This window comes from Staurois parvus, unplaced genomic scaffold, assembly GCF_062004578.1.
Source record: "Staurois parvus isolate SC_StPar_1 unplaced genomic scaffold, SC_StPar_1.0 ptg000652l, whole genome shotgun sequence".
NCBI classification, from domain to species: Eukaryota; Metazoa; Chordata; class Amphibia; order Anura; family Ranidae; genus Staurois; species Staurois parvus.
Window position 1 is genome coordinate 2,695,433 of NW_028318448.1, and position 23,618 is coordinate 2,719,050.

Sequence of the window (23,618 nt, forward strand, 5' to 3'; positions counted from 1 at the left end):
ACCTAAAGCCCACAAGCTTCTGCGCAGCTTTTATTATTTTCTGAACAGCAGTGTGCAGTTGGAATACCAGCCTAAAAGAATGAGAATACTGCCTTTTGGTGGGTGTTTCATTTATAGTATAACCAGTCCTGTGGTTAGGTTGGGTAGAGGGTGGAACTATACCCATGTGTATACTGTCATTAGGGATAGGCCTCAGGTTCAGACAAAACCCCTTTCTGCTTAAATATGACAACTTTCACAGAGCACCAGTACCAGCAGCCACCAACTTCCTAACAACCATGACTTATCCCCCTGCATATTCACTTGTCAGCTGAGCATTCTCCAGTGACAGCTGAAATGTAATCAAGGGGACAAGGGATGACTGACATTGCTAACCAAATAAGTTTTGTCAATATTTGGTCATGCCATCTCAAACTTACCCTGTCTTTGTTGAGATTTCAACTGTCAGCAGGGAAACTGTCATTTGTAGGAACAGGGAGCTGATGCATTATGTGGGTCTTATTGGGATTTTGTTTCACTGGGCGTTGGGCACTGTTCATCATGATTGATGAGGATCTGCATTGCTGGACAATGCAAGTGATGACAGCTTTACATTGCGAGTGAATGAAAGTATGCACATATGCGGCCTCACAGCAGGTGGGTATTGATGCCAAGAGGCATGTGCTCCTGAAACAGTTACCGGTCCCTACTTGGGATCAGGAGTTTGTGACTACTGTGACAGCCAATCACAATGGTCACATGTTCATAAACCCCGCCCTGCCTCCCTGCATCAGAAACCCCTTAAAGTGCTGGGAGGCCCAGCATTAAGAGGTTAATTTACTTGGGGTTCTTAAAACACTTTCTAAACTATCTATGTTCTTATTGAATATGGGATTTGATGCTTTACCCTATTTTATACATGTGGCCTTTTATGAGGCTATTATCATCACTAATTATTATATATTTTTTTAACACATCCCATGATTGTGTTTGCTTTTTGCTTTTTTATCACTGTTTTGCCCACCTGGATCAAATGTAATGTATTGAAGTAAATGGGAGCCCAAAAAAAGTTAATGATCATTTTCTATGCTAATAGGCAAGGGATTGTGAAATAGCAGGGGGTGGGCACTGCCTTGGAGACCCTCTTATTGATGAGGACAAGGGCATCTTCACCACAACCGTGGACCCATGGTTGTGGGAATCTATGAGCTTATCAGAATTTGGGTGCCGCCTTTAAAATAATTTTAAAAATGGGGCCCCCAAATACTGCCCTTCCACCACATGAATGTGAAAAGAGTGCATAGTACCGCTGCCCATTAACAAAAAAAGGGGAGTGAAAAATAAACACACATGCTGGCCAGAGTGAATGAAAGAGCAGCGCTTCCTGGACTGGATTGTCGTGGGACTGGGACATGGAGCCAGGTAAGATACAGCAGCCCCCCGCCCGCCCCTGTAATTAGTGTCCTTTCCTCGCGGCAAATACGCCCCTGCTGGCAGGCCGGATAAATGGCCGTAGTTTAAGGAGCCCTGGATTAGACCATTGTAATATGCATGTACATTGTATTATGTTTGGAGTGATTGGGTGGTTTATGCAGAAAATACAGTATATGCTTATATATACATGAAAAAGTCTAAAAATCTAGCGAAATGACTGATGAAAATAGATATATTTTACTAAATGTAACATTTCTGTCTTTTTATCCTTATTTTGGCTTCTATGCATTACTGTTGCAAGACCACTGATCCATAAAGGTAAAATCTACTCCAAATTAGCTAATATATCTTTACATTCCTTCAATATTGCATGCCTGGACCACTACTTACTTAACCGATTTTTTTCCTTTAGTGAATTGACTTTAAAGCCGTCTTATGCAGTATTTCTGGAAACTTTTTGGTTTCACATTTTTGTCATCGCTTGCAATATTTGGGAAAAATGTGTCAGATCACCTAAATGCCGCTTACAATCTGCTTTAGTGGATGGAACCCAATGCATCTTATTCAAGAGGAGAGAAAGTTCAAAGGCCGCCTGTACAGTTACTGACCACAGGCTATCGCAGCAATCATGTGATCGAAAGCTAGTCCTTTGACTTATTTTTGCACTGAAAGCTCATCACTGATATTAAATGCATTTTGTTAAAATAAGGATTTTACACTAATCTGTTTTCTTTTCTTTATAGAAACATTACCTTTTCAATAGACACATATTTAAAAATAACAAAATCTCACCTGCCGACACCACAATTTTCGAAAAATTTGCAAATAGGCTAAAATCATCAGACATAACGGAACCATATAAGTTATGAAGAAGAAACATATGTGATAAACTTTGGAGTAAATTTCACCTAAAAAAAAAAAGTGAAATATACATAAGTTCAGGGGAGAAAACATATAAGGGTCTATTTATAAATGTTTTCACCCAAGATTCACACAATATTAACCTTTGATTCACACATTTGCCTATTGCATTCTATTAGAAAAATGTGTGAAACTTGAGTGAACGTTGTGTGAATTCTAAGTGACAACAAATTAAAAGACCCCTTATTTTTTAACAACAGACTTCAACAATTCTGATAGAACAATTGTTTCAAACACATGGAAGAGTAGGAACCCATAAGCTGCCTCTAGATACATCAGCATTGGGAATGAGATTTAAAATATGTACTGGACCTTTGGGGCCATAGCCTCATTCACCAGCTTTGTAACTTCTTTACTGATATCTCTTTGTTGACGGTTGGAAAATTTAATAGAAACAAACTGATGTTGAGCTACTCACAATCCATAATTCACATATTTAAATTAGTATAATCAAAAAAGTGGAGACATTATATACAGTGAGACAATGTGCAAACAAAAAACCATGTGATAAGATCCTCATGGGGTCTTTATCAAGTATCTCAATCGTGATATGATCCTAATTGGATCAGCAAGTGAATGAAGAAGTGAAAAATGCACAACCACACAAATAACAATAAGCCATATGTGGAACCATATATACAATAAATAAATATAAAAAGTGAATAAATCCTACGCAGGATAGAATGGTGGTGGTGAATAATAGTGCCACTGGGACTTAAAGGTCCCGCATAAATATGGACTCAGCTGCAAAATAAACGCATAAACATGCAAGTGACAAACAAATGTGCATATAAAGAATGCAAAATATGATATGATAATCACGTATTAGGTGATATATCTATACAGATCTCAAGATGCAAATCGAAGAAAAAAACATATAATATGCAATAGTGGAAAAAAAGCTTCAAGTGTGCGGCAAACCGCACACCAAGGAATAACACACGACAAATATGAGAACCAAAGTCCAAAATGGTGCTATCCGCACCACTTTATCCAAACCCAGATGAACACTCGTGCCTGTGTATGGAGACTGTGGGTAACCACAAACAAGATCCAAAAGTGGCAAGATTAGCCTCTCACCTTATTGCTTCGACCTGTAAGGATCAAAACACTTATGGGATCCCAACATCAGATCCTCCAAGCATATGATTCCTCTGCTACTCAGACCTCTCCTTGCAAACGATCAAATGAGTTTTCCCACTCGTCAGTAAGCAGAAAGTGAAGGGTTAAACCTCTGCATCATCCAGTTTCTGTGCCCACAAGGAAGACTCCTTGACATCTAGCCATTCCACTGCCTCTGTAGCTTAGCTGTGTTGAAGAAGTGCATCTGACCCTTAGCAATAATTCTCAAATGAATAGGATGAGCATGCCGTACTGTATTTTTAAGCACTGCAACCGTTGTTTGACATCTAGAAATTTTGCTCTTTTATGCTACATTGCGAGAAGAAATTGGGGTAGAAGGAAACTTTCAACCCATTATATTGTATATTGGGATGTCCTCTAGCCAGGCATAACACCCGTTCTGAATCTTGACAAGCTAAAATGGATCTGGGTGAGTTTCCAGGCAAGACTCTCATGGGTGTGCAGTGGACTCGTTCTACCGCAAATAAGGAGGCAAAAGCATCTCTACCAAAAATATCAAGAAGTCATTTTTTTCAATAAAATAAGTGGGGTCCCTGCCCTCTGTACATTCGGCCAGGCCCACTATGTGAATATTGTTCAGCCTCAGGCTATTTTCAATGTCATTTGGTTTTTGCTGTGGGACAGGCGAGCCGTAGAACGAGTTTTAGCAAACAATACAGGTAATTTATCTTCTAGGTCACTAATGCAACTTTCAGCCGCACTAGTTTGCTCCTGTAATTCTTGTCATGCCGTAGTAATTAAACTTTCTCCTTCCATCAACTGAATTGACTAAAGCAGCACACTTACACACAGAACTTAGGATCTCCTATAGTGTGGGTTAATCATCTCCTTCAATAAGATCCGCAGCGCTAGCAGATTGCTCAATGCCAGGGAGCAAGATAGCAACCGAGTCTAGGCTTATAACCTGTGCAGAGTCCAGCTGCATGTCTGAGGTATTGTCAGCCTTCTCTGATGAGCCTTGCCCTTGTGTGCCTGTCATGTTTTGGGGGTAATAAAGAATGTCCCTTTTATTATCCTTCCCAGCTGGGTGGGAGTACTTACCTGGCTTACTGTCTTTTGGCTTGTCTGTACTTTGTGGAGCATGCTGAGGCAGAGCTGCAGCCATACCACAGACAGCATGGATTCATGAAAGACAGAAGTTGTCAAACAAATCTGATTTCTTTTTATGAGGAGGTGAGCAAAATCTTGGGCAGAGGGGTGGCGGTGTACGTGGTATACTTGGATTTTGCAAAAGCATTTGACGCAGTTCCCCACACAAGGCTAATGTGTAAGGTAATGTCTACAGGCTTGGAAAAATCTGTATGTAAATGGACAGAAAACTGGTTAAAAGATCGTAGTGGTTAAAGATTCATACTCTGAATGGTCTAGGCTTGTCAGTGGTGTACCCCAATACTCAGTGTTGGGACCCTTACTTTTTAATATATTTATAAACGATATAGGGTCTGGGATTTCAAATACCATTTCATTCTTTGCAGATGACACCAAGCTGTGCAGTGGAATAATGTCCTTACAGGATGTCCCCAACTTACAAGCTGACCTCAATGCACTGTTTAATTAGGCAACTATGTGGCTATAATGTTGATAAATTATTATTATTATTATTATTATAATACAGGATTTATATAGCGCCAACAGTTTGCTCAGCGCTGTACATTATAATGGGAGACAGTACACGAGACAGTACAGTAACAATATGATTCAATATACGAGGGGTTCGAGGGTCCTACTCATTGGAGCTTACAGTCTAGGAGGGAGGGGATAGTGGTACAGGAGGAAATAGCTGTGGGGGATGGAGTGGTAGGAAGAGTAGAGGCGTTCAGTAATTAGCTGAGGGTGGGGTAGGCTTCCCTGAAGAGATAGGTTTTCAGAGTGCGCCTAAAGGCAAGTAGAGTAGGTGATAGTCTGATGGATTGGGGTAGGGAGTTCCAGAGGATGCGGGAAGCCCTGGAGACGAGCATGGGAGGAGGAGACCAGGGAACTAGAGAGTAGGAGGTTTTGTGAGGAGCGGAGAGAATGAGTTTTGGGTGGTATTTGGATACCAGATTGGTGATGTAGTTTGGGGCAGTATTATGAACAGTTTTATAGATCAATGTTAGCATTCAGAATTTTATCCACTGGGCAATCGGGAGCCAGTGGAGGGATTGGCAGAGAGGGGTGGCGGATACGGAGTGGTTAATAAGGTGGATGAGTCTGGGCGCAACATTCAAGATAGACTGAAGCGGGGATAGCCTGTGGTGGGGTAAGCTGATGAGGAGGGAGTTACAGTAGTCAAGGCGTGATATAATGAGGGAAAGAATGAGTTGCTTAGTGGTGTCCGGGGTTAGGAACTGACGTATTTTGGAGATGTTGCAGAGGTGAAGTCTACATGAGTTTGTCAGCAATTGGACCTGGGGCTGGAAGAACAGATTGGAGTTTAGGATGATATCTAGTATTCTGGCTTGAGGGTAGGGACTGATGTTGGTGTTGTTGGTCTTGATGGAGAAGTTGGGGGGGGGGGCGAGGGCTGGGGGGAAAACTAGGAGCTCAGTTTTGGAGAGATTTAGTTTGAAGAAGTGGAGTGACATCCAATCCGATATGTCACTCAGTAGGCTTGTGATACGGGCGGAGACTGAAGGGGTGAGGTGAGGGGTAGAGAGGTAGATTTGCGTGTCGTTGGCATAGAGATGGTAGTTGAAGCCGTGAGAGTGCATCAGTTGGCCAAGGGAGGAGGTGTAGATGGAGAAGAGAAGGGGCCTGAGGACAGAACCTTGAGGGACCCCAACAGAGAGGGGGAGTGAAGAGGAGGTGTTATAGGTAACACTGAAGGAGCATTGTGATAGATAGGAAGAGAGCCAGGAGAGAGCGAAGTCTCGGAGGCCAAGAGAGTGTAGTTTTTTGAGGAGGAGGGGGTGGTCAACCCTGTTGAAAGCCACAGAGAGGTCCAGGAGTAGGAGCACTGAGTAGTGGCCATTAGCTTTGGCGGTGAGCAGGTAGTTGGTGAGTTTGAGTAGGGCAGTTTCGGTGGAGTGTAGGGGGCGGAAGCCAGACTGTAGGGGATCAAGGAGGTTGTTGTCAGTGAGGTGGGAACTCAGGCGATTATAGACTAGGCACTCTAGGAGTTTGGATGTAAATGGCAGCAGGGCGATGGGTCTAAGGTTGTTCAGGTCGTTGGGATCCAGGGAGGGTTTTTTAAGTATGGGAGTGATGTGCGCATGTTTTAGAGGGGAGGGGAATGTGCCAGTAGAGAGGGAAAGATTAAAGATGTGTGTGAGGGAGCGTAGGATGGAGGAAGAGGATGATCGTAGGAGTTGTGAGGGGACAGGGTCAAGGGGGCAGGTGGTGAGGCGGGTTTCAGAGAAGACCTTAGTGACCTCATCAGTGGTAGCAAGGTCAAAGGAGTGGAGTGTTGAGGGGGTTTTAGTGTGAGGAATGCTAGGTGGGGTGGAAGTCTGAGCAGTGGCGAGGTCAAAGGAGTGGTGTGTTGAGGGGGTTTTAGTGTGTGGGATGCTAGGTGAGGTGGAAGTTTGAGCAGTGGTGATGTCCCTACAAATTGCGTCGATCTTGTTTTTGAAGTGGTTAGCAATCTCGTGGGCGGTGAATGAGGTACTGGGTGGAGGTGGGGGCGGAGAAAGGAGGGAGTTAAAAGTAGAGAAGAGGCGGCGAGGACTGGAGGAGAAGGTATTAATGGGGGTAACAAAGTAGGCTTGAAAGGAGGAAGTGTAGGTTAGGAAGGATAAATGTAAGGTTCTGCACTTGGTGGAGAAGGATCTGGGAATTCTGGTAGATCACAAGCTTAATAATGGCATGCAATGCCAAGCTGTGGTTTCTAAAGTGAGCAAAATCCTCTCTCGTATTAAAAGAGGTAAAGACTCCAGAGAGAGAGATATCATATTACCCCAGTACAAATCATTAGTAAGACCTCATCTGGAATATGCAGTTCAATTTTGGGCACCAATTCACAAAAAGAGCTATGGAGAACTGGAGAAAGTACAGAGAAGGGAAACAAAACTGATAGGAGGCATGGAGGAGATCAGCTATGAGGAAAGATTAGAGGAACTGAATTTATTCTCTCTTGAGAAGAGGAGATTAAGGGGGGATATGATCAACATGCATAAATACATCAGTGGTTCATATAGTGAACTAGGTGTATAGTTATTCACCTTGAGGTCATCACAGTGGGCAAGGGGGCACTCTTTACGACTGGAGGAAAATAAATTTAATTTCCAAATACAGAAAGGTTTCTTCACAGTAAGAGCCATGCAAATGTGGAATAGACTCCTACAAGAGTTGGTTCTGGCCAGCTCAGTGGATTGCTTTAAAAAAGGCCTAACTTCTTTCTTGGATACACAGAATATAACTGGTTACTAATATTCATATGTAAAGTTGATCCAGTGAATATCCAATTGTCTCAGGGGTATCAGGAAGGAGTTTTTTTCCCTGCAGGAGAAAATTGGATCATGCTTTTCTGTTTTTTTTTGCTTTCCTCTGGATCAACTGTGGGTGTAGGATTATAACTTTTTTTTTTTTTTTAAGGTGGAAATGGATGGACTTTTATCTTTTATTCTGCAAATGAAAGGCAAGTGAACAATACCAACGAGATTCTAAGGCTGTTCTGAGGCTGATGGTGCTAGTTAGAAGTTGTAGAGGGGCCCAGGAAAGGAGCAATTATAGGATTAATGCAGGGAGCCCCGTGAAGCATGTTTACTTACATGCCATGGATAGACTCATCAACCTGCAACCTGCAGTCTAAATTGGGTATATGCTTATCTAAGGTGGATGGTTTCCATGCTTTACGTTTCCCACCCACATTTATTTTTTGTAAGGGGTTTCTTCCCTTAGTCTTTGAGGATTCTTCACTAACTCGTAAGGAGGCAGGGTAGCACTAATGTACTTATGGAACTAACTCTCAAGATGATTATACTGTGGGTGACTGTAATCAAACCAAAGTACTTCTGCTCTTCTGTTGGCCTTGCCACCTCAGTTCATGGTGGCTCTGGTCCTATGCCAGTGCCATTACAGTGTACTATGTATCTGTAGACTGTTTCACTATCTTGCACCTACAGATCTATCCATACATCTTATGTATTTTTCAGAGTCCAAAATTGTTGGTAGCAGCAAGGCAAGTCAGATAGCTATGCAGTAACTGCAAAATATGAAAAAAATATTTTCTACTCTACTCTACTGTACATTAGACCAGAACAAAAATTATACGTTCCCTTACTAAGCTCACAATATATAATATTCTCTGAACGGAAAGCTGAACTCTGCAAAGTGTGTTTTAGTGAGAAAAAGTTAATCCATACTCAGGGGTTATTTTTACATGTACAGTACACATGTTTGAACAACTGTAATTAAGACAAATGATTGAAGAGGATGAAAGAGACTTTCAATATTACAAATAATTGTCAGTTAGTGGTAATTAGTAACAATCAGGATTGTTTTTCCACTTTGACATTGATGGCCTCTTTCATACCTCTGCGAACCAGTTGTGCTCCATGTCTACAAATGTGCACCTCATATTTCCTTATGGAAAACTACTGAGTTGTGACCTAGAGAATTTGCCTTATTATGTTTCATTTGTTGAGAGAATGTTTTTTCTCCCCAATGTACAGGTCTTTGCATTCCTCACTACAGTGCATTGCATGTAGATAAAGTTATATAGTTGGTAAGATTGAATAAAGACACTGGCACATCGTGTGTGTGTGTGTATGTGTGTGACACCATCTGTCACAATCATGCACACAGGAAGAGGTGCAGTTCTCCATTTTGCTCCAGGTTTCTGCATTGCGGTATTTTTCTTGGACTCCTATGCAAACACCTGAAGGTGTAATATCGTGCATATAAGAGGCAGGCACAGGTTCTCGCTGTATTAAGAAGGTTTCATGTATCTCCTCATTCCCCTCCCTCAGGAATGCAAGCAGCGTATGATGCTGAGTCCTGCCTAACAATTCTTTTTCCAATAAGGTATTGGCTTGGCCGTGATAGAAAGATTGCAGTTGAGTTTGTCTTAGAAAAGAAGAGGTTTTTTTTTCTGTTGGGTTCAGTCAGAAAAGTGAAGTCTGTCGGCTCTGTACCATCTAGCTGACCAAGAGTCTTGTTGGACCATCGCAACTAATTGCAAGACCAGAAATCCCTTCTTTAGCTCACCAGACTGGAAACTGCTTAACCCCAGGCATTTATTTGGCAAGTACTTATTTACCTAAACTTCTTTCTGTTATCTGTTTGCTGTGCTGTTGTGCTCTGTATATTTATATATATATTGGTTACATCTTCTTTCTGTAAATATTCGTACTGCACCCTTTTAACCTTTTGGTAATAAATCTTACTTTCTGAAAGTGTTGAATTGTTTCTATAGCTCTTAATTGCAATTTATGAATCCCTGCCTCTAAAAAGAGCGCTACTATAAGTGTTTAACCCTCTGTATAACTGGTCTGTAGAGATAGTGGTATACTGTCGATTAACCAATCACCCTAGTGTATTGCTGAGTTTCCTCTTTCTCTGTATAAAAAGGAGGTGGTGGCAGTATGAAGGGTTAATTGAGAATTTAACCTGACGCAATAACAATCGCTCCCAGGGTGCCGGTACATAGATTGTGTCCAATTAGCTGGAAAATTGTTGTGCAGGGTGCAGCTGGGCATGGCATTGTTACGCACGTGACAGGTTTTAGATTGGCTAGTCCTTCGGTCATGAGTTTGGTGAGAAGGGCTGGGGTCTGACACCGTGCCCGTCACACCATCAACTGTGGAAGATAATTCCACATTCTTGCTGCTCTAACAGTAAGGAATCCCTTACACAGTTTAAAATTGAACCACTTCTCAAACTTGAGAAATGTTTTGCGTTCTGTTCTTTCAAATGTTCTTGTCACTGCAGTCAAAAATGAATGTCAATTTGACCTCACTAATGATTAAAAAGACAAGTATATTTACAACATTCTTACAATGAAAAATGTCAAACAACATTGTACTAATGCATGCCCAGCTTAAGGAATAACCCTTGCATAGACTACATGACACCAAGGGTGGATTTAGTTACCTAAAACAGGTTGCTTTTACAACTTTCATCTTGTTCTTGGACAAACAACATTTGACTTTACAAATCTATAGTGATTTGTTTGTGGTGAAGTATCTGTGCCTCATTGTGCGAATAGACATTATAGGTCTATAAAGTTCAAAAAAAGTGGCTTGGATAAGCTACAAAACATTTCAACATCACTGAGCAAGCCCAGCAAAATGTGACTGACAACTACTACAAGTTATACCAGGACCTGGACAAATGTAAACCTTCTCAGACAAGTGATTTAGCAGTACAGTAGTGGAAGGTCATTGCCAACAGAGCCTGTATACTTGTATTAATGATAATATTGACCCATAAAAACTGGTGGTCACTACAATCTGCCATAAATTGAAACTCTCAAATGCTTGACTGTCTTACAGCAGGATTAAAATGTTTAGCAAACACATCTCCTGCCATTGCCCTCTTTCTGGGACATCGGACATATTTTCCTGGACATTTTTTACATTGGATGCTGATATGAAGTACCGTCACAACTGCTGCAGAAGGAGAAAGCTATCTACCTATGCATTCTTTTCCTAACTAACTCCCTAACAGCAAATGCTGCCTGCTATTAACTTAAATCTGAAATATGATAAAATATTTTTTTATTTTTTGTTTATATCTCATTCCTTTAACTTTGCAGTATATAACTCAGAAAATATTAGACTGATAAAAATAATAAAATAAAAGTACTTACAATGCTTAGAATAACTAAGTAATTAGTCACTTACCTTCCCAGCGCTCATCACAGACAGTGAATAAAATTGTTTTGTTGGCTAAATCTGGAAACACACTGTTACACTCCATAACAATGGCCTGAGGAATCATAATAGCACAGGACACAATCCAAATAATTATAATGCTATTTCTTGCTCTCTTGGCAGTACTTTTAAACATTAATGGATGGCAAATTGCATACCATCTATCCAGGGCGATGCAACTGAGTGTTAACACAGAAACAGAAACTGACACAGTCTAAAAAAAAAAAAGAAAAAAATTAATAAACAATTTAACAATTTTTGATAGAAAAAAAAAATCAATGCTGCATATTTATAAACACAAAGGAAAACTGTCATGAACAAGACTTCATAATAATACATTTGTACATTTCTCCAGTTTCTCTGACAAAATATAACTTTGCTTAGTGTCCATTTGTTTGAGGTTAAATTTTTTTCACAGTGAGAACTATATATTCACAGCAATAATGACTTAACTTTTTATGATGGTATATAGCACTTTGCACTTTACATGGTGTGCTAAACAATGAATTGGAAATAATTTTACTTATTTATGAGGTGCGGCTGGAGGATCAATATACAGTGGGGCAAAAAAGTATTTAGTCAGCCACCAATTGTGCAAGTTTTCCCACTTAAAAAGATGAGAGAGGCCTGTAATTGGCATCATAGGTAGACCTCAACTATGAGAGACAAAATGAGAAAAAAAAAATCCAGACAATCACATTGGCTGATTTGGAAAGAATATATTTGCAAATTATGGTGGAAAATAAGTATTTGGTCACCTACAAACAAGCAAGATTTCTGGCTCTCACAGACCTGTACCTTCTTCTTTAAGAGGCTCCTCTGTCCTGCACTCATTACCTGTATCAATGGCACCTGTTTGAACTTGTTATCAGTATAAAAGACACTTGTCCACAACCTCAAACAGTCACACTCCAAACTCCACTATGGTGAAGGCCAAAGAGCTGTCAAAGGACACCAGAAACAAAATTGTAGACCTGCACCAGGCTGGGAAGACTGAATCTGCATTAGGCAAGCAGCTTGGTGTGAACAAATCAACTGTGGGAGCAATAATTAGAAAATGAAAGACATACAAGACCACTGATATTCTCCCTCTATCTGGGGTTCCACGCAAGATCTCACCCCGTGGGGTCAAAATGATCACAAGAACGGTGAGCAAAAATCCCAGGACCACACGGGGGACCTAGTGAATGACCTGCAGAGAGCTGGGACCAACGTAACAAAGGCTACCATCAGTAACACACTACGCCACCAGGGACTCAGATCCTGCAGTGCCAGACGTGTCCCCCTGCTTAAGCCAGTACATGTTCGGGCCCATCTGAAGTTTGCTAGAGAGCATTTGGATGATCCAGAAGAGGATTGGGAGAATGTCATATGGTCAGATGAAACCAAAATAGAACTGTTTGGTAGAAACACAACTCGTCGTATTTGGAGGAGAGAGAATGCTGAGTTGCATCCAAAGAACACCAAACCATAGTGTGAAGCATGGGGGGTGGCAACATCATGCTTTGGGGCTGTTTCTCCGCAAAGGGACCAGGACGACTGATCCACGTACAGGACAGAATGAATGGGGCCATGTATCGTGAGATTTTGAGTGCAAACCTCCTTCCATCAGCAAGGGCATTGAAGATGAAATGTGGCTGGGTCTTCCAACATGACAATGATCCCAAACATACCACCTGGACAATGAAGGAGTGGCTTCATAAGAAGCATTTCAAGGTCCTGGAGTGGCCTAGCCAGTCTCCAGATCTCAACCCCATAGAAAACCTTTGGAGGGAGTTGAAAGTCCGTGTTGCCCAGCGACAGCCCCAAAAGATCACTGCTCCAGAGGAGATCTGCATGGAGGAATGGGCCAACATACCAGCAACAGTGTGTGCCAACCTTGTGAAGACTTACAGGAAACGTTTGACCTCTGTCATTGCCGACAAAGGATATATAACAAAGTATTGAGATGAACTTTTGATATTGACCAAATACTTATTTTCCACCATAATTTGTAAATAAATTCTTTCCAAATCAGCCAATGTGATTGTCTGGATTTTTTTTTAATTTTGTCTCTCATAGTTGAGGTCTACCTATGATGCCAATTACAGGCCTCTCTCATCTTTTTAAGTGGGAGAACTTGCACAATTGGTGGCTGACTAAATACTTTTTTGCCCCACTGTACATATGTAGACATATTCACATATTTTTTATCAAATTATTGAGGTGTGTGAAAAGGAATATAAATTCAGTGAGTAAATGTTTATGCATTATGTGCTTTATTTTATATGCTGCTAAGATCTGATATAATCTCTGGGGAAATGTGCATTTCCTAAAACAGAGTCTACCATATCAGTTAATTGTTCAAGTATGTATTGAAAATATAAGAGAAGGGAGATGTGGTATTGTTTTTTGTTTGAAAGGATTCTAATCATGTGTTGTTGGTACAGTATGTGTTTAATAAAATTATGTTATTTATAATAACTTACAAAGCAGTTGACATAGAATTTTTTGTGCCTATAAGTGGTTATGTGATTGGTTGTACTTCAATGACATGCTGATGATTAAGGTCTGTTCAAAAGTGGTACAAGTCATTCTTCTTTCAACATTGTTTTACCTCTATAGCACCCATTTTGCTTGATTCATCAAAGGTCCATATTTTAACTACCTGTCTATCAGGACAATTCTTTTCATTTTTTGCATACATGTTAAAATCTGCTTTTTGCTAGAAATTACTGTAAAGCCTTCAAAAAGTATGTTTTCTGAAAGCAGAGACCCTGCAGAGTATTCTGGTAGTAGTTGCAATGCTTTATGTTCTATGATATTTGTGAAGTTATTTATCAAATGCAAAAAAAAGGAAAAAATACACTAAAATGAAATGTAGAGCAGACACACACAATATTATACCCAATTTTTGGTTAAATATAAAAGATAGAGTTGCATAAAATAAATAGATACAAAACATGTCAAGTCTAAAAATTATGAACACCTGTGTAATTGCGAAAAACAATTTACAAGCCATCAGATTAGAGATAACTCTGAACTACAATTTTTGCTCTCACGCCAAGGTTCTCAACGATACCTCAAACGTGTTGTACAATTGATGTTACATACATGTGCTCATCCGACATTGAACTTTTTTTATGGAGTGTGTAGGGGTGCTTTACATTTTTGTAAATTATTATTTTTTTTTATACAATTCTTTTTTTTCACACGTTTCCTAATTTTTTTGTTTACTTTATTGCTAGCACATAGGGGTCTTGGGGTCTTGTAAGCACCTTATGTGATAGCATGAGCAGGTGACAGATCCTCTTTAAAGGTCTATTAGAACCCAAAGGTCTCCCCTTCCCTCCAATGCAACTATTCCAGCATAGGTCATGCTGGAATAGCTGCATCCTCTACTATACTAGCCAAGGAATGACAGCTGTGACCCCAAAAGTGATGTAATACATATATCTTCCAGAATCATTGGTTGTAAGAGGGATCTGGGTACAGATGTCCCCAAGTTCCTCCTGCTTACTCTGGGAAAGCATTTTTCTTTGGTCTTAAGCTCCCCAGTGGAATAGGAGGGCTCAGGAACCAAAGCAGGTGCAGCCAGTGCCACAGGCGGGGGAGGGGGGGAATCCCTCTTTTAAAGCAACATAAAAGTGATCAAACAGCTCTAGGGTCACCAATAAATTTAATCAGAAGCCTTTTCTTAAATCCAATATCAAGCTCACACAACCTGTAAACTTGTTTATAAATATGCCTTGTAGACAACTAGTAAACTCATCAGCTCATCATATGCCGTTTTTATAGTCCCTTCAAATATGTTAGATTCATCAAAATGATCTTGATGAATAACATTTAATCTGCATCTGCTGGTCGACTCTGACAAGTACCCAAATTTACTCTGGTCTGATTGCAATCAAAAACTCACCTCTCATGCAGGTTATTATTATGCTAAATTATGGATTAGTACATAAAAAAAATATAAAATATGTAACAAGGCAATACATTCACTCCAGAGGGAAACTACCATTAAAAGTATATAAATGTATATATTAATGTTAGTAATATATACTGTGTATATATATATATATATATATATATATATATATATATATATATATATATATATATATAGTAAATTGTGAGCAAACCAGCCTGCACATTGAAAGGTGCAAGTCTAATAATTACTTATTAATTACTCTAATATATACACATTTAATATTTTGTTTTACAAACAGCAATTATCATTTATATATTTGAGCTCCCCCCTGAAAACTTCAGTTATGTTCTCTGTTGGTTTGTAGAGTATGTTCAGGTAGGAAACAGGAGATGTATCCCATTCAATACTTCATATTATCTCACTACAATACTCCTAAACAATCATGTTAAAGTTGTTTCTGGAGAGCATAAAACCCTAAAAAAGCAAGCAATGCAATGGGCTAAATGCAATGTCTAGTAATCCATAGGAATAATCCTTAATTTAATTTACTGAAGACAGGATTCTAATGGGTTTTGGGATTGTTACACTTAAAGGATTAGTTCACCCTTCATAACATGTTACATGTTACACTCATATTCAGGGTGTAACATGTTACTGTAGCACCGGCCCCCACACACCCCTCTTATCCACTATTTTGACCCCTCGTTCGCTGTCATAATTAAAAAAAAAAAAAAACACAGCCTTGCGGGGCTCCACCCACCTGTCCACATAATTCATTCACACAGTTCTGTGAATGGAAAACTGCAAGTACCGACAACCTTTGTGGCTGTCGACTTGTAGTACTCAATGAACTACCAGAGCACTGTTGAGCACTGTGGTAGTTCATTGATTCTTCCTGTCAGTGTGAAACTGCCTACCTGTATGACATATGGGCAGACAGCTTACACTGACAGTCTTTAGGAGTCCTGCATGGAAGGCATGCAATGCTTTCCAGGCTCCTACAAAAAAATAGGAAATGCACTTTTTTTTACCTGCAAAAAAAGTGCATTTATTATTATTATTATTTTTTAAGGGAACTTATCCTATATTTAATAGCTGCTTGCACTCTTTTAATAAATAGGCGTAATTGAATGATCAGTTATATATGGGCCAATACAATTACAAGGAAAAAAACGTGTGCTTTTGACTAAGATTGAGATTTGGGTTTGGCCAACTGGACAATATTGGGCAACATTTGCCAGTTTGCCTGGCTGAAGTCCCAGCTGCTGTATTTAAACAAACAGCCAGGGACTCTAGGGGGCATCATTGACCAAATATAGTCATGACTTTATTTGGTCAAATATATCACCCAGGATCCATGAGACTGTTGTTTAAATTGAAGCAGTGTTGAGGATCTGTAACTTAGCAGTGATAGTGTGGTGAGGCTATTCACCATTGTGGTGGGTTGGCATGATTGAAGACAGATTTACATGACTGGATAACGTGATTAACAATGGATTTATATCAGCTGATATTATTTAAATTTTTTTCTGTAGTAAAGGACTTTTTTATGGTGGGGGTATCCTTATTTTCTTTGAATGTTTTGTGGGAATGGGTAAGGAGCACTAACATGCCACACTACTTCTGGAAGGTGGTTGATATCTGGGGGCCCTCCTTTTTTTAAGGGGCAGTACATATAAAAAATGGCATGGGTTCTCCTTAAAATTCCAACTAGGCCCTTATCCAGGTATGCATCCTGCTTGGTCAAAAAAGACCTGCTGGACTAAATCTTTAGTTTGCTGAATGTTTTATTGCTAACTGGTTACAATGAACATGAAACACCATTCTGCTATGCAAATTGACTATTCATTCAGCTGAATAGAATGTCACTTTTTATTTCTAAGAAAGAGAAATTAAGTAGTTTCCTACCTGTTTCATGTTCCATTGATGCCATCAAAGGCCTTGCTCCTCATCTTCTGTCTTTGGGAATAGCCTATACCCTACAGATAAAATAAATAAAGAAAAGAACCCTGACAAAGCTTCTTCCTGATTACAGTTATGGTAACTACTACATAAAAACTGTTTTCTGTTTGTATAACCATTAGCTAAGCTTTGCCTTAGCTAACATATACATAAAGTGATTACCTACAACACTTGTTACTTCATTTTAGCACTTAATTCTATGGATGAGGAGTGAGACTTTGGTCTTCACCTAAGTTATCACACTTTCTGTATATGGAAAGTGAAAAGTGAGAAACTAGAGAGGTCCTTTCAGCTCTACATTACTCACATATACTTTAATTATGCTGCAGTATTTAGCTAGGATTGGAAGGAACAGTGGGTTGATGAGTCTTTCTGTATACCCAAGCAGGGAACGGAACCATTAGCAACTGTTTACTATACGCATACCACACCTTGCTTTTTATTGTTTTATAGATGTTATATAATTTTTATAATAGTTTCCCCAATCAACATTGAATGTAATTACTTGTTTACAATAAAACATCTCTGTATTGACACATATTATGATCATTTGCATTTATAACATAATTAGATTTTAAAATGTACAAAAATGTTGCATAGTGTTTGTACTAATTTAAAGCTGCCTGTCTTTGGCACTTTTAAAATATGTACCTCATTTTAAACCCAAATAAATCAATCATTTAACCATGAATCAAAGGCAAAGCCTGGAAAATACTTAGAACGTAAGTCAGAGGCAGAGCTTGATATTTACCACCACATCCCTTTTTACTATTAGTAAACTGGTATCTAGAAAATCTGGACCAGAGGAAGGTATGGGACTTTTGAGGTGGATAGTCTCTCAGAAAAACAGTACGCAATCCACAATTAGATGGAAATAAAAGTTACATTTTATTTATTTTTTTAATTTTGGGGCCATACAACGCTGATCTTTGTTACAAAGAACAAGTGCAGGCTACCAAGAGCCCCATGGTAAGAAAATAAATATTAGAAAAACCATCAACATAACAAAACACAATAAATCCAAATTGGAAAAACCTGCACTTGGTGCTTAACCTAAAAGTCATAAAAAGTACTCTCACAGCTGCACTCATAAGCCACCTAATACCAGTGCGTCAGATAAAATCTAAAACTAAATGCTGCACTGTGTACAGTGCAACATTTAGTTTTATATAACAAAACACAACCCTTTTAAAACAATTCACCCAGCAATGATAGGTACATAACTTTTGCTGGAAATTATTTTGAGTTACTCTTGAGTAATGTGGTTTCTACAGTTGTGCCACCATCTTAACTTCAACCATCATTGTCCTGAGTACAACTGTCCTATTTTGTCCCCCAAAGAAACCTTCTCAGAAGAACACATTGGGGTTGTCGATTCATCCGCAGCATTTTTTCTTTAGACAACCTACAACTAGATTAATTGGGGGGATTTGTGCTCTTGGGGTGGTGTGGTGTGGTCTGTCATAGCAAAATATATGTAAATCTTGCTGGGTGAATAGTCTTAAGAGGGTTGTGTTTTGTTGTGTTGAAGGATTTTCCAATACTTATGTTATTGATTTTAATACCATGGGGATCTTCATAGCCTGCACTTTTTGTATTTAACAAAGATCAGGGTCGTATGGCCCCAAACTTAGATGGAAATAAAGGTTATATTTTATTTTATTATTTTTTTAAATTGTGGATTGTGTACTATTTTTCTGAGAGATTATCCACCTCAAAAGTCCCATACTTTCTTATACTCCAGGTCTTCCTGAATACCAGTTTACAAAAGCCTAGAAAAATTCTGTGTAACCTATGCTAAATGGGGCCTGCTGATAATCAGACAGATATTAGCTTTGTTTCACTGAAGGATGATAACAGAGTTCTGAAATGTGAATATGTGTGTATTGAGATTGTTTTACAATCTAGCTACTAAAAATAGATTACCAGTATGTATTATCTATTGTATAAAATGCAATGCACTGCTTTACTTTTTAAATCATAGAAGAAAGCAATATATTGATCGAGAAAATAGCTATGGAATATGGTATGTTATCTCCAAGCTGGTCTTATCTGTAAAATAAAACTACTTGAATAATAAAATATTCATCTGTATTTACCTATCAAAAGATTTGGTCAAAATGAATCCAAAGAATGAAAATGTACGTAGCTCTAAATGTAGAATAATTTTAATGAAGAATTATCAGATGAAAAGTAAAAGTACAGTGGAAGATAATGAACACAGAAGTAATATCGAACCCAGCAAAAATACAATGAACACCAAATATTGTACAACTTTCCTTTCTGCCTGCTACATTTAGGTCATATAATATGTTCATGATGAGTATACCCTGTTTTTTGAAATGTATCCAAAGTAAGAAAGAATATGAAATGCTAGCGAAAAAAGAAGATAAAAGTGCAATAATCTGTTTCTATGGTTCTGTGAAGAAAAGGAAATATGTTATGTGTCTTCTAGGGTAAACATTGTATTAATATCAAAAAGATAATTACATATAATAGTATGTAATATAGCAAATTGTTTTACATTTATCATGGCATATTTGGGTTTCTTGGAACATACAGTGATGTTTATTTTTGTATGTGTCTTAAAGCATATGTAAAGGCCAAACTGTTTTTTTTATCCAATAGGGAAATACTAAAACCTCCATCTTGCATGTTTGTATTGGATGCCAATACTCCCCGTTTGATTAATGCTGTTAAGTGCTGCATCCCTGATCTTTGGAGCCAATGTTAGAACAATCCATCCCTATGTGGACAGCCAAAATAATAGAAATCAGATGCATTGAGGACCTTATTGCATCGTATAGAGATATTCATGACAGAATTTGGAAATCTTGGTTCTATTGGAATGAGTTCTCAACTACATCAGAATATGAAGCAAACATGCACACTGACTCTTAGGAACAACTGCAAAACATCCCCTTTTACTGTAAGTATGACCAGGGAGGGGGGTTGAGCTAGAAGAGAGATGCTTCCCTCTGAGCCTTGATTCACAGTTTTTGTCCTCTATCACTTTCCTATTCCTATCTCTTCTTACTTACTTATGTTATCTCTTACCTACCTTCTTCCATAATAACCTTTAAAAATTTTCAAACAATGGTGAGCATGATTTCATAACCAACCTCCACATCTGGTTTCCATCGCTCTGGATCAGGGGCGGACTGACCATTTAGAAACTCGGGCACTGCCCGAGGGCCCAGGGCCAGTAGGGGGCACCATGAGATGCCCCGGTACATTTTCATAGGCTCTTTTGAGTTTGGGCAAGGACACAGGGGTCCCATGATCCCCTATTGCCCGGGGGCCCCTGAGTTGTCAGTCTGCCCCTGCTCTGGATAGTCAACCTGGATAGTCAACCTATGCAAATTTTTGTATAAATTGGTTAATGTAATTATATCTACTGTTTGAATCTTTCTATAAACAAAGGCTATATAAAAAAAGCCTCCATCTAGTTATTTTTGTTGCCTGTGTCCACCTTGAGAGATTCCACTTTTTGTCTTGGAGACACAACAGGAAATGGTTGAAAATTTCTCAAAAGTGAACAAAAATCCCAATCTTAGAATGTTGTCACAGGAACAGGTGGCTCTACTGGAGGATTCCCCTCAAGTGGAGTTCTGCTGACAACTCAAATTTTTGATTTGCCCTCACTTTATGTATAGGACAATAGTCACAGTGGTGAAACTGCGAACTCCCCAATGGAGAAACAGACAAATAAAAACATAATGCAGGTCTACCAAAACAAGAAAAGACAGCTTATTAAGTCCCCCAGGGGATCCCGTGTACATATCACTTTTCCTCATCTAAACTCATGCAGGGTTTTGCTTAGCTGTGTTGTTATCTACCCAACTATCAGCTAACAAAATTCAACAGAGACAGAGTTCTTAGTGATAGCTCAGGAGCAATGGGGGCTTGACAGATAGTACACACAGAGACTGCACAGCTCCTGTCCACTCCTCCTAAACTGCCAGACAAAGGATCACAGAGCCTGGAGCTGCAGCTTTCTGTTTAGAGCACAGAGAGAGAAGAATCTGGCCAGGGGCGGACTGACAACTCCTGGTGCCCATGGGCAATAGGGGATCATGGGGCCCCTGTGTCCTTGCCGAAACTCAAAAAGGCCTATGAAAAAGGTACCAGGGTCATCTCATGGGGCCCCCTACTGACCCCGGGCCCTCGGGCAGTGCCCGAGTTTCTAAATGGTCAGTCCAACCCTGAATCTGGCAGCTTGTGTTATGCTATTAGAATCCCTAAAGAGCAGATTATGAGATTGTGAAGCAATTGTACAGACGATGAGATGTATGTACAACAAGCTGACCGAAGTGGAGAGAGGTTCATTAGGAAAGGATATAATAAGGATTGTATCAATAGAGAGATACAGAAAGTCAGGGATAAGGACAGGAATGTCCTGTTACAAGACAGGGAGAGAAAAACTAAGAAAGATTTTGGCACTATGGTTCTGATGGATTTTAATTCACAACATAAGAGAGTGGAAAAGATTTTTAGACACTACTGGTCAATCTTCCAGATGTCTCCAGGTTTATCTGTAGGAAACCTCCCACATTGAGTGATAATTGGTGAGAAGTGTTATCGATCCCTGAATAAGAAGCATGTGCAGGGGCGGACTGACCATTCGGGCATTCGGGGATTGCCCGAGGGCCCGGGGTCAGTAGAGGGCCTATGAGAGGATCACTGTCCAGTGACAGTGTGGGGAGCAGAGAAGGAGGCAGTCTCAGATCCCGACCCAGAAGTATCTCACCTGTCACTTCAGGTGGGGGCAGAGTGAGTCGGGAGATGAGTCCGGACACTGTGCTGGTGATGGAGCCGGTGGGCAGTGGGAAGGTGAGAGACATATAATCCATGGGTGTGGGGTGTTCACCGCACCCCCCCATAGATGATATGTATCAGGAACAAAGTCGGAGGTAATCGGTGCAGTGGAGGGACAGTGACAGCACTGATATCCCTGCATGGATTTATATGAAGAAGCTGAAAGACTTCCAGCTGCCTCCTTGAATCTATGCAGGGAGATCGGTGCTGTCACTGTCCCTCCACTGCACCGATCATCCCTCACTGTGCATCGGATTTCCCTCCTGGGCCCCCCCTCTTTGCTCCTTAGTCCCCCCCCCTTGTAGGTCTCTGATGCTTCTTCTTCTCTGACAGTGTCCAGCCCCTCCCCTCCCCTCCATCCTCCATGGCAGAGCAGAGGAGTGAGGATCTGCTCTGCCTCCCCTGTCCAGATCAGCCGGCAGCTCAGTGATTTATTCTCTCTCCCTCTCCCCCTCTCCCCCCCCTCTCTCTCCCTCTCTATCCCTCCCTCCCCTTCCTTTCCTCCATCCCCTCCTTTCATTCTTTCCTCCCTCCCTTCCCTCCCCTCCTTTCATTTTCTTCATTCCTCCCTTCCTTCATTCCTTCCTCCTAATCCTTCCCTCCCTTTTCTTCCTTCCTTCCTTCCCTCCCTTCTTTCCTTCCTTCCTTCATCCATTCCCTCCGTCCCTTTTCTTCCTTCCTCCATCCTCTCCCTTCATTTTCTCCCTTCCTTCCTTTCGCTCTCCCTTCCTCCCCTTCCTTCCTTCCTTCCTTCCTTTCTTCCTTCCTTCCTTCATTCCCTCCCTTTTCTTCCTTCCTCCATCCCCTCCCTTCATTCTTTCTTTCCTTCCTTCCCTCCCTCCCTCCCTCTCTCCCTTCCTTCCTTTTGCTCTCCCTCCACTTCTTTCCTTCCTTCCTTCAACTATTCCCTCCCTCCCTTTTCTTCCTTCCTCCATCCCCTCCCTTCATTCTTTCCCTCCTTCCCTCCCTCTCTCCCTTCCTTCCTTTTGCTCTCCCTCCCCTTCTTTCCTTCCTTCCTTCATCTATTTTATCTCTCCTTTTTCTTCCTTCCTTCCTCCCTCCCCTTCATTCATTCCATCCTCCATCCATTTTCTTCCTTCCTTCCTCAATTCCCTCCATCCCTTTTCTTCCTTCCTCCATCCCCTCCCTTCATTCTTTTTTTCCTTCCTTCCCTCCCTCCCTCTCTCCCTTCCTTCCTTTCGCTCTCCCTCCACTTCTTTCCTTCCTTCCTTCATCTATTCCCTCCCTCCCTTTTCTTCCTTCCTCCATCCCCTCCCTTCATTCTTTCCCTCCTTCCCTCCCTCCCTCTCTCCCTTCCTTCCTTTTGCTCTCCCTCCCCTTCTTTCCTTCCTTCCTTCATCTATTTTATCTCTCCTTTTTCTTCCTTCCTTCCTCCCTCCCCTTCCTTCATTCCATCCTCCAACTATTTTCTTCCTTCCTTCCTCAATTCCCTCCCTCTCTTTTCTTCCTTACCTTCATTCCTTCCTCTATCCCCTCTCTTCATTTTTTCCTTCCCTTCCTCCTCGTCCTTCAATCACTCCTTCCTTCTTTCCCTTCCCTCCCCTTCCTTCAATCCTTCCTTTCTCCATTCCTCCCTCCCTTCATTCCTTCCTTCCTTCCTTCCTCCGTCCCCTTCCTTCATTCTTTCCTCCCTCCCC

The 23,618-nt window shown here is 40.4% G+C and overlaps 1 protein-coding gene across 1 annotated transcript in view; it reads right to left on the reverse strand.

Annotated features, from left to right (window-relative positions):
- Positions 1-23,618, reverse strand: part of HCRTR2 (hypocretin receptor 2) — a 104,289-nt gene that overhangs the window by 30,512 nt on the left and 50,159 nt on the right. Inside the window, exons 3-4 of the mRNA XM_089694113.1 lie at positions 11,241-11,484; positions 2,206-2,321 (exon numbers count right to left, since the gene is read on the reverse strand). Of these exons, the coding sequence (XP_089550239.1) occupies positions 2,206-2,321; positions 11,241-11,484 (360 nt within the window). The remainder of the gene's footprint in view (positions 1-2,205; positions 2,322-11,240; positions 11,485-23,618) is intronic.